Genomic DNA, 12,578 nt, shown 5'->3' with positions numbered 1-12,578 from the left:
ATTTTAGTATATATACATATATATAAATTTTTAGTGTATGGTGTATATATATTTATATATATATAACTCACCTAAGTAAATAATAAAAAGATAACCCAATTTAGAAGAACGTGCAAGGGATTTAAACAGACCCTTCACAAAGGAGATGTATGATGCCAGCGTGCACAGGAGAAGGGACACAACACCATTGACCACCAGATCCGTGGAATTTGAACCACTTCACACCTGCTAGCCTGGATGTAACAAGAAAGAGACAACAAGTGTCGATTAGGACGTGGAATGGCTGAAACGCCCATAGGATGCTGGAGGGAGTGTAAAATGGAACCACCTCTCTAAAAATCTGGCAACGCCTTTTAAAATCAGGCATACACTTACCCAACTACCAAGTGAGGGCTCTCTAGGTATTCACCCTAGAGAAATGAAAGTCTTGGGGCTGGCGCTGTGGCGCAGCAGGTTAACGCCCTGGCCTGAAGTGTCGTTATCCCATATGGGCACCGGTTCGAGACCCGGCTGCTTCACTTCCAATCCAGCTCTCTGCTATGGCCTGGGAAAGCAGTGGAGGTTGGCCCAAGTCCTTGGGCCCCTGCACCCATGTGGGAGACCCGGAAGAAGCTCCTCCTGACTTCGGATAGGCGCAGCTCTGGCCTTTTCAGCCATCTGGGGAGTGAACCAGTGGATGGAAGACCTCTTTCTGTCTCTACCTCTCTCTATAATTCTTTCAAGTAAATAAAATAAATCTTAAAAAAAAGAAGATGGCCCAAGTCCTTGGGGCCCTGCACCTGCATGAGAGACCTGGAAGAAGCTCCCGGCTCCTGGCTTCGGATCTGCACAGCTCCAGCCGTCGCAGCCAACTGGGGAATGAACCAGTGGATGGAAGACCTCTCTCTCTCTCTCTCTCTGCCTCCCCTTCTCTGTCTGTGTAACTCTGCCTTTCAAATAAATAAATAAATCTTTAAAAAAAAAAAGAAAGTTTTATACAGGAGCAGTCTGTGACACAGCCACGTAGCTAAAAGCCTGAAACATCTCAAATGTCTATCAGTTAAATAATACATGAATAAATTATGGTTTATTTACTTAAGTTCCTACTCAGCAATAAAAAGTAAGACTTTATCAGCAATATTGAGGAACATCCAGACATTATGTTAAATGAAATAATTGGACACAAGCATGTACACACCATATGATTCCATTTTTATGAAGTTCAAGAACAGACAAAACCAGGGCAGGCTTTGGCATCACAGCCAAGTCTCAGCTTGGGAAGTCTACAGCCCCTGTGGGAGCAGCTGGGTTGGGGTCCTGGCTCCTCCCCTGGTTCCAGTTTCCTGCTAATGAACACCGTGGGAGGCAACAGGTGATGGCTCAAGTGGCTGGGTCACTGCTACCCACATGGGGGACCTGAAGTGAGTTCCTGGCCCAGCCCTGTAATTGCAGTCATTTGGGATGTGAGCCACTGGACAGGAGATGGCTCACTCTGACTCACTCTCTCTCCCCACTGTCAAATAAATAAATAAATAATTTTTGAAAGAATAGACAGGGGCCGGCGCTGTGGTGTGGCAGGTGAAGCTGCTGCCTACAGTGCTGGCATCCCATGTGGGCGCTAGTTCGAGCTCCGGCTGCTCCACTTATGATCCAGCTCTCTGCTATGGCCTGGGAAAGCAGTAGAGGATGGTTCATGTACTTGGGCTCCTGCACCCGCATGGGAGACCCTGAAGTAGCTCCTGGCTCCTAGCTTCCGATCAGCACACCTCCGGCCATTGCGGCCATCTGGGAAGTGAGCCAGCGGATGGAAGATCTCTCTCTCTCTATGCCTCTGCCTCTCTGTAACTCTGCCTTTCAAATAAATAAATAAATCTTGGAAAACAAAAAGAATAGACATGACCAAGTCACAGGAATATAAATCAGAAAACTGTCTCTGCTCTGGTGGTGAGTTAAGGATCAAATGCAAATTGGTTTGAGGGACATTTCTAGGGTGATGGAAATGTTTACTTTGGTTGAAATGTGTCTCAGTTGATTTTCTGTTGCTATAACAAAATCCTTGTGGTGGAGTAATTGATACAGAGGTTTATTTTGGTTCTGCAGGCTAGGAAGTGCAAGAGCATGGCCTCCTGTTCTTGCTGCTTCAGCTTGTGGTAGAAAGCAGTGGTGTGCAGGGAAGCCAGAGCATGAGAGACAGCCTCACTTCATAACATTCCATTCACAGTAACCAATCCAGCCCTGTGGGAGGGACAAGCCACTCCCTCCTAATGACCTACACACCTGCCAGAGTCCCTCCACCTCTCACACTGTTACACTAGAAACCAAACCTCATCTAAGTCACAGCAGAGTGTTAGCTACACAGTACGTGTGTTTCTCTAAACTCTCTGAGATACACACTACAATGTGTGCATTTCACACTGTATGCATATTAAGCCTCAAAAAGCATTGAGACACATTTTAAATAACAGGTGTTAGGTACAGGTGATGTAATCTTTCAGGTGGCTTGGCTTGATTTTAGCATTGTTACCTGAAGCTCAGGTTGCAGGATTCACTTTTCGTACACCCTGGGATCTGGCCTTTTGCTCCCTAGCCTTGTGTGCAGTAGGAACAGAGCACACCCCCAACCCCTCCCTGCCAGCCCTGCACTGGCTGACCCACAATCAGCAGCTCAACAGGACGGCAGGGTCTCTCCAACAGCTCTGATCTTATAAATCCCCAAACCAGCCCACCTGTCCATGCACTAACTTTCAAGCACGTGGCAACTCTAAGTTGTTCAGAAATTGGCTGTTGTGGTCAACACCAAGAAGCAGAATTACACATATAGGGAGGAAAGAACTTAGGATAACAGTCTGAAGTTTTGAGTTCTAGTCCCACCCACCTACTCCAAGAAACAGCTGAGCAGCATAGGAGAAAAGCCTGCAGTAAAATATGACTTTCCATGTGTATTTGTGGTACAATTGCTGCTATTGTATTCAGTACTCTACACACACACACACACACACACACACTGACCTATTTTTGAAAACTTCACTGTAAATATAGGACATTTACTGGATGGTACAGATATTTTAACTCTGAGTCAGTTAGCAACTCTGGAGAAACATTGGCTTAAGTCTTCTAGAATCCTCCATGGATTCCCTTTGTCTGGATATACAACCAAGATTCAAACCTCACTCTTAACCTGGGCTCAATCGGATTTTAACCGGAGTCTTTTCCAGCTCCCTGTTAGAAAATCAAGCCCTGGGGCCAGCATTGTGGTGCAGTGGGCTAAGCCTCGGCCTGAGACACTGGCATCCTATATGACCACTGCTTCAGGTCCTGGCTGTTCCACTTCCAATTCAGCTCCCTGCCCCTGGGAAGGCAGCAGAGGATGGCCCAAGTGCTTGGGCCCCTGTACCCACATCGGAGACCCAGATGGAGTTCCAGGCTCCTGGCTTCTGGCAGTTGCAGACCTTTGAGAAATTAACCAATAGATAGAAGATCTCTTTTTTCTCTAAGTCTTCCTTTCAAATAAATAAGTAAGAAGGAAGGGAGGGGAGGGGAGGGGAGGGGAGGGGAGGGGAGGGGAGGGGAGGGGAGGGGAGGAAGAAGCAAGGGAGGAAATGAAACCCTTGTACCTGCCCCTCATTGGAATCCTTCTGCATGTGAGACCATCACACTCCCCTTAGGAGAGAAACCCCGAGCCTCTCACCTGCTGGCAAAGGTCAGGGCCAGCACCGTGGCCAGGTGAGGCATCAGCCGCAGCGTCTGCATCTGGTGCTCGATGATCTTCACTTCTTCCTTGCCTTTGGGCCCAAACTGCCTCCGGCTAGGGAGAATCACAGACACAACATTTTCCTAAACGCAGTCAGCAACTTCATTTCTAGAGATACATGGGCCGGTCAGGCCTGGCTTTGCAAATCCTCCAGCACACAGAACACCCAGATCTCCCAAACCGCGGTCAAAACAACCACAAGACATCCAAAGTTTCGGAGACAAGCCCAGCAGAAAGCTTTTTCAGCTCTTCTACAAATTACCTCTCCCACCATGGGCTATTTTTAGAGCAATACGTCTAAAACACAGAGTAATTTTTACTCCTTAACATTTACATGACATTTTGTGGTTCCAAGTGCCCTGCGATCATCAATTATTCAGCTTTACAACATACACGACATAATTAATAGGACAGGAGCGGTACCCTAGAACATATTTCAAAAGGCCACTCTCAGCAAGGAGGGCAGCGCTAAGCCTGTGCGCTGTCAGATGCACAGGTGGGTCATTACTTTCAGCCCTAACCCCCCTGCAGCTCCAGGTGGAAAAGGTCCTCTCCAACGCCTCGCTGTAGATGGCTGCCGCACCACTCTCTTTGTTGGCAGAATCAAGGCTTTCTTTAGCGCAACTGATACAGGAGAGTGAGATTGTCCCCAGGGGCAATGCTGGTGGAAAAATCCTGCAGAATCTGGGAGCTGCAGACCGCAAGGAGCCCAGACTTGTTATAAAGGCTGCCCTCTGCCTAGCGCAGCTGCTGTTCTCCGGTCCTGGCTTTGCTAGCATCTTTCCTTTGAACAGCGTGGAGCTTAAGGTTGATTTTGGAAGCAACAACATTTCGCACACATACACACAAACACAGGCATGTGCATGCATGCACACACGCACACACATTGCCACATCATCACACAGGTAGGGCGGCCTGTGCTCCAGACTCTACTGGGGTGAGAAGATCCACCAGCCACTCAGAAAGCGAGCATTTTCTATTTAGTTACGACTTTCTTAAGCGTAAGTCTGGCTTGGCAGTGAAACGGAGGGTCCCCTAATCCATCGAGTGCAGGAAGTTTCAGATGCACAGCGTGGGAGGTGCAAAGGACAAACCCAGAAAGCACACGCAGGGCAGTGCTGGGAGCCCAGGCTTGGTTTCTTTTATTTTTATTTTATTTTATTTTTTACAGGCAGAGTGGACAGTGAGAGAGAGAGAGACAGAGAGAAAGGTCTTCCTTTGCCGTTGGTTCACCCTCCAATGGCCGCTGCGGCCGGCGCACCACGCTGAACCGATGGCAGGAGCCAGGTACTTATCCTGGTCTCCCATGGGGTGCAGGGCCCAAGGACTTGGACCATCCTCCACTGCACTCCCTGGCCACAGCAGAGAGCTGGCCTGGAAGAGGGGCAACCGGGACAGAATCCGGCGCCCCGACCGGGACTAGAACCCGGTGTGCTGGCGCCGCAAGGCGGAGGATTAGCCTAGTGGGCCGCGGTGCCAGCTCGGTTTCTTTTATTTTTAATATTAATTTATTTAATTAACTTACTTGAGAAGCAAGGAAGCTAAGAGAAAGGCATACAGACAGGGAGCTCCTATCCATTGGTTCACTCCCCTAATGTCTGGAAGCCAGGAACTCAATCTGGGTCTTCCACGTGGGTCACAGGAACCTAACTCCTTGTGTCATCACCTGCTGCCTCCCACAGGGCACATTAGCAGGTGGCTGGAATGGAGAGCGGAGCCAGAACTCGAACCCAGGTGCTCTGATATGGGACATGGGCATCGCAAGTGGAGACAGCATGCTGTGCCAACACCTGCTTGTTTTCTTTTCTTTCTTTTTTTTTTAAAGATGTATTTATTTATTTTTGAAAGGCAGAGTTACAGAGAGACAGAAGCAGAGGCAGAGAGAGAGGGAAATCTTTCATCAGCTGGTTCACTCCCCAGATGGCTGAAACAATCAGAGCTGGGCCAGGAGCCAGGAGCTTCCTCTGGGTCTCCCACGTGGGTGCAGTGGCCCAAGCACTTGGGCCATCTTCTGCTGCTTTCCCAGGCACATTAACAGGGAGCTGGATCGGAAGAGGAGCAGCCGGGATTCAAACCAGCGCCCATATGGGATGCTAGCACCACAGACAGCAGCTTTACCCAGTACACCACAGAGCCTGCCCCACTCCTGCTTGGTTTTTAAGAACACAGACTTCTCCCAGGCACAGAGCATTGTCCCAGGACCAGCAGCCCACCCTGTCCTTCCCTCTCCCCAGCATAAAGCCAACTGCACAAGGTGTGACTGCAATCAGAGGCCTAGCAGTCTGCAGGGAAACCCCCCCACTGTGGCTGCATACTGGTGAAACCGAAGGCGACCCCAGAACTGAGAGCAGCAGCCATCACAGCCGGCACTCAGTGGACTGAACTGTGTCCCGACAGACGATGACCCACATGTCACTGTTTGGAGACAGAGTCTGTGGGAGGTGATTACCATTAAATGAGGCCATAGGGCGGGGTTCTCATCAGATGGGAGAGGTAGCCTTGCAAGAAGAGAAATCTGAACTCTTTTCTTTTCCCTTTCCCTATCTCTCTCCCTCATACATATGCACACACACAGCCATACACACATAGACACACATGCACACACATAGATCCACACAAACGCACACACCACATGCACAGACACACACACATACACACACCACACGCATGCACACACATGCATACACACCACATACACAGACACACACACATAGATCCACACAAACGCACACACACCACATGCACAGACACACACACATACACACACCACACGCATACACACCACACACGCATACACACACAGACACACACACACATAGATCCACACAAACACAAACACACACACACCACATGCACAGACACACATGCACACACATAGATCCACACAAACGCACACACCACATGCACAGACACACACACACACCACACACATACACACCACATACACATACACACACACACATAGATCCACACAAACGCACACACACCACATGCACAGACGTACGCACACATGCACACACATATACACACCACATACACAGACACACAAGGACATATACACCACACACAGAGACACACACTACACACACAGACACATGCATGCACATACAGACACATGCCACACACACAGACACACAGTCACACACCACATGTACAGACACACACACAGAAACACACGCACCACACGCACACACACACAAACACACCACATGCACACACATACAGAAACACACACCCCACACACATGCACACAGAGAAACACATGCACACACACAACACATGCACAGAAACACACACCACATGCACACACATACACACACACACACACACACCACACGTGCAGAAACACACGCACACACACACGCACCGAGGAAAGGTCTTGTGAGGACACGTCAGGAAGGCAGAAGACAGCCTCCTCCCCAGACACGGAATCTGCCAGCACCTTCATTGCAGACTCCCCGCCTCCCAAATGGCGAGAAGCAGGAGAGCGAATGTCTGACGTTCCAGCCGCCTGTCTGCGCTGTTCTGTGCCGGCAGCCCCAGCTGACGAACACAGTCATTTCACAAATTCCACGCGTCCTCAGGCTCTTTCAACTTTCACGTGTAAATGCCCTGATTATACCGTAGCTTATCTATGATCACTGCGGTGAAATTCTCCTCCACCAAACCCAGACACAGCCACACACACAAACCACCCCTCCGGGCAACATCTGGGTGTCTGCTCTGTGCCCAGGGCCACACCAGGCCCTGGGTATCCCAGCACCTACAAGGCTGAGCCCAGCCACTGAGCTCAGAGCCCAGGGCTCAGAGAAGACCCAGACAAGGAGGTCTGTGCTGTGAGAGCCTGGGGCTTCGCCCTGCCCCGTCATGCCACTGTCAATCACCAGCACCGCACGGTACGCGCTGCCAGAATGTCCTCACAGGGCGCTGGGCTCACACAGCTGCATTTTAAACAGCGTCCCGGCCAGTGCCGTGGCTCAATAGGCTAATCCTCCGCCTGCGGCACCAGCACCCCGGGTTCTAGTCCCAGTTGGGGCGCTGGATTCTGTCCCGGTTGCCCCTCTTCCAGGCCAGCCCTCTGCTATGGCCCGGGAGTGCAGTGGAGGATGGCCCAGGTGCTTGGGCCCTACACCCCATGGGAGACCAGGAGAAGCACCTGGCTCCTGCCTTCGGATCAACGTGATGCGCCGGCCGCAGCACACCGGCCACGGTGGCCATTGGAGGGTGAACCAACGGCAAAAGGAAGACCTTTCTCTCTGTCTCTCTCTCTCACTGTCCACTCTGCCTGTTAAAAATTAAAAAATAAAATAAAATAAACAGCGTCCCACCAACTTTTCTGTTCTAGATGTGGAGTCTTGGCCCAGCACAAAGCACTCAATACTCGTCTATGAAAGAATGAATGGTTTTGCCAATGAGGAAGGAAACATAGGTGAGGCATGGTGCACTGGGCCCTGAGCCACTGTGCCTCACTTTCCCAGCATAGGCCCACCTTGCACCGGTCCCATTTCCTCCTTGATCTCCCCCTTCAGTTGGGTGACAGGTGCACGGCAAGTGGAGACCACAATGGCCCATGCGGTTGGCCTCGGAGTACCCTTCCCTGGGCTGAGGGGGAGGAGAGAGTCCAGCCAATCCTCTGCTGAGTCACCAGGCAATTTCACAAAAACCAAAACAGCATACAAGACTCTGAGTCCTGATCTCTTTGGAAAGACAGGAAGAAGGGCCACTCTGGACCCCACTCCTATGATGTGACCTGCTGGGGCTCAGAGGTCACCAAAATCGTCGATGAGGCCCTGGCCATCCCCCAAGACAAGACCCCAGAGTCGAGCCTGGCACTGGCATCAGCTGCTGAGTACCTGCCACGGTGGCTTCACTATTTTTATCATGCAGAATAAACTTGCACTTGACCTTGTTAATTATATTCTTGACTAATATATAGCCAGGCACAGGCATTCACGAGCCCGGGACTTTGTTGGGAGAACTCCTGGGGAGTCAACGGCTCAGGCTAGCTTATTTGGAACAGAATCCAAATGCCTGGGCGTGGCTTTCAGAAGCCAACATCATCCTGACTTGAGTATTCCAAGCATTCTTCCAGCTAAGCCCCTCCAGACGCTGTCCCCAGGCTGGGCCTCTGCATCAGCAGGTTCACCCAGAGCCATCTGTCTAACAGGACTCCAATGCCCCTTCCCTGCACAGCGGCTTGTCTGGCTTGTCCACCTGTCCCTTCCTAAGTGGGAATTCTGCTCTGAGCACCCTAGCATTTCCTCTGTTATCCCCTGTCACTTCCCACATAGCTCAGCACCTCTGCAGGGTTAGCACCGTGTGCATCTGTGTTAAATTAACCATGTGCGGGGCCAGCACTGTGGCACAGTGGGTAAAGCCACCATCTGCAGTGCTGGTATCCCATATGGACACTATTTCGAGTCCCGGCTGCTCCATTTCCAATCCAGCTCTCTGCTATGGCCCGGGAAAGCAGTAGAAGATGGCCCAAGTCCTTGGGCCCCTGCACCCACGTGGGAGACCCAGAAGAAGATCCTGGCTCCTGGTTTTGAATCGGCACAGCTTCAGCCGTTGCAGCCAATTGGGGAGTGAACCATCGGATGGAAGACCTCTCTCTCTCTCTCTCTCTCTCTCTCTCTCTCTCTCTCCCCTCTCTCTGTGTAACTCTGACTTTCAAATAAATAAAAATAAATATTTAATAAATGAATAAATAAATAAATAAGCCACGTGCTCCTGATGCTTGGACACCCGGGCCTTGCAAACTGCATTGCTCAGCTTTGTGTAGCTACAACAAAATGCTGACTTGGTAAAGAGAAAGGATTGATGCAGCCTACAGTTCTGGAGGCTGAAAGTCCAAACTGCACAGTGCAGGCCCAGAAAGCACCGTCCCTTGCTTCACTTGGTGGCAAACAGAGCGATGGGGAGAGTGCCAGACAATGGAAGCAACCGCTTCCTAGCCAGGAGAAGAGAGCGAGCCAGCAGGGGCCACACTCAGGCTCTTGTAACAACCCAGGAGTCCCAGGGGAACCACTTCAGGCTCCAGTGACCTAAGGACCTCCCAGGAGGCTCCACCTCCTGAACGTTCTACCACCTCCTGTGGCACCACCCTGGAGAGCAAGCCTTAGTCCCAGGAGCCCTTAGGGGACATAATCAAACCACACCACCAGAACCATAGTGCTGACCCTGGAGGGACATCCCCTGCCAGGACTAGCTAATTCCTTCAGACAGCAAATGACCCCACCCCCACTTAGCTGTGTCTCTCAAGTGCAGACTGACCAAGCCAGAGCCCAAGGCCCCAGCACTTTCTGTATCTGGTGCTTCCCCCAGGCCACATTCCCCTGCCCTAATCAGCCCTGGGTCAGTGATGGCTCCCTTAGTCCCTGAGCCCGGAACCCCTGAAAATATCCAAACCAGCCAATGCTACACCTGTTTAGCCTGCTTAGCCTGCCTCTTGCATTCCTTCTCACAGAAGGCTCTGGCCCACGTGTGACCCTCTCTCCCTCTGCCTCCCAATCCATCCTGGTGCCTTCCCATGTGGCATTCTGTGGGGCCTGCTGGGAACTGTGAATAATAAACCATCTTTTCAATGGCAGGCACCTCCTGATTGGTTGGCCTCACCACACTTCAATAATAATAAAGCCTACTTTTAAAAGGAGTTTTCAAATTTTTTTTGGAAGGCAGAGAGACAGAGAGAAACAGATGGACAGAGATCTTCCATCTGCTGGCTACATGCCCACAATGGCTAGAGCTGAACCAGGCCAAAGTCAGCAGCTAGGAAATCCATCCAGGTCTCCAAATGGTGGCAGGAACCCAACTACTTGAGCCATGATCTGCTGCCTCCCAGGGTGAACATTAACAAGTACACTGAACCAAATGCTCACCCCTAAAACCTACATACTGAAACAGCACCTGGGGGGCCACTCTGTGGCATAGTAGTAGGCTAAGCCTCCGCCTGCGGTGCCAGCATCCCATATGGTCACCGGTTTGAGTCCCAGATGCTCCTCTTCTGATCCAGCTCTCTGCTATGGCCTGGGAAAGCAGTGGAAGATGGCCCAAGGGCTTGGGCCCCTGCACCCACATGGGAGATCCAGAAGAAGCTCCTGGCTCCTGGCTCCTGGCTTCAGCTCGGTCTAGAACCAGCCCTTGTGGTCATTTGGGGAGTGAACCAGGGGGTGGAAGACCTCTCTGTCTCTCCCTCTCTCTGTAACTCTGCCTCTCAAATAAATGAAAATATTAAAAAAAAAAAAACAGCACCTGTTGCTACTCTCCCAGCTCACTGAGGACAGGCTGTTCATCTTCATGTGCCCCAGCCTGGCCCGGTGCGAGCACCCAGGACAGACAGACGGCAGGAAGGCAGGCTGAATGGCCAGCCCTCCCTCAGCTCCACCCTCCCACCCCTGCTATCTATCCCAGTGACTTTATTCCAACTTCTTAGCAACAGAGACATGAGACTCCAAAGCGGAGGCATAAATGCAGTGCACAAGGGAGTACGGGATTTGTCTAAAGTGAGAGAGTGAACGCATGCACCTGTGGATGTCAGCAGCCCCAGGAGAGCGGCCTGTGCAGAGAGAGCCAGGAAGGAGGCCACAGAGGACCAGAAGCAAGGGCCAGAAGTCAAACAGCGAAAGGGCCATTCCTATGTGTAACAGTCCCCTGTATGGGGTAGGGGGCGGTCCCCTAATTGAATAAACAGACAGGGTGGAGTTTGGGTGGTGCTTAGTGTGTGGGAGGCTTTCTGGGAGTTTCATGGCTCACTCACGTAGAGTTTAACCTCTGTGTAGCCATCATGGTATCTCCTCCTTCCTGGTCCGGGGTGAGAGACATCCAGGAGCATCTTGGGAAAGTGGGTATACTGGATCCACAGTTTTGGGGGGATGGAGTTACAATGCAGGGCTGCATAGAAATAGTGAGAAAATCTTCCGACTCATTTATTCCTACCTAATCTTCCTGCCTAGTTCTCCCATATCTCCCCTACTCTTCTTGGGGCATCTGCTTGTTATTAGACGTTCTGAAAATCCCAACTCCCAGACACTGGAATGCAGTGGTGGGGTGGGGAGATTAGATCAGGGATGCCCAACAGTCCTCTCCACCCCCCCCCCCACACCGGCTCTTGTGTCAGGAGCCAGCAGAAAACAAGTGCACGGACGCAACACAGGCAGCACCCAGCTCCTTCCCCTCCACCTGGCTTAAGACACCCACAGTCCCAAAGCACCGAGCAGGGAGTTTCTCTGGGCTTCCCCTCATCATGTGTGCTCTCGGGCTCCTCCAGGGAAATGCGCGTGATGCTAAGGCTGCTGGCCCTCCTCCTGCCCGTGACTGCCCCTGTGGCCCCTGAGCTGGCAGCCTGGCTGCAGCAAAGGAGCAGAGAGCGGGGGTCTCTGAGCACTTGGCGCTGCCACTCGGCACTCACCCTCTTGTTTATGTTCTCAGGGGCCCCACTGGCCACACCAAGGGCCACTGCAGGGCAGGTCGGTCCTCTGCTTGCCAGCAGCCTGGCCCGCTGCCCTGCACACAGCTCACAGCACTGTGATCCCTGCAGCTGGCCAGCAATTACTGCCCGCCAGACTCTGTTACTGTTCCAGCTTATGATCTATTGTGGACACACAATCCTCCCTGCCCTTTTCTTCCACTGGGCGACTATATTTCTTAAAAAAAAAAAAAAGTAAATGCTGTATTTTTTTTCAGTAAGCATAACTTTTATTTCCGTATCCTAAAAAAAAAAAGCAACCCAAAGTTATTTAGCTCAAAAAGTTGTTCATGAGCCTTAAAAACAAAACTCGGCGGGTGTGCGTGTAGCGACATCCCTCGAAAGTGGAGTCGGCACTCAGGGCTGTGGATGACGCCATCTGAA

General features: G+C 51.2%; 1 protein-coding gene across 7 annotated transcripts in view; it reads right to left on the bottom strand.

Annotated features, from left to right (window-relative positions):
• The window catches only part of ACOXL (acyl-CoA oxidase like), a 371,290-nt gene that overhangs the window by 201,131 nt on the left and 157,581 nt on the right, over positions 1-12,578 (bottom strand). For 6 of the 7 annotated variants that reach the window (XM_089326093.1, XM_089326095.1, XM_089326096.1 and 3 more), the window contains one exon: positions 3,668-3,784. The exons of the other annotated variant lie outside the window; for it this stretch is intronic. In XM_089326093.1, coding sequence (XP_089182219.1) covers positions 3,668-3,784 — 117 coding nt within the window. The remainder of the gene's footprint in view (positions 1-3,667; positions 3,785-12,578) is intronic. 7 annotated transcript variants of the gene reach the window in all.

This window comes from Oryctolagus cuniculus, chromosome 2, assembly GCF_051225735.1.
Source record: "Oryctolagus cuniculus isolate XC-2025 breed Fujian yellow rabbit chromosome 2, ASM5122573v1, whole genome shotgun sequence".
In the NCBI taxonomy this organism is placed as follows: domain Eukaryota; kingdom Metazoa; phylum Chordata; class Mammalia; order Lagomorpha; family Leporidae; genus Oryctolagus; species Oryctolagus cuniculus.
This window is presented reverse-complemented; position numbering and strand designations above follow the sequence as displayed.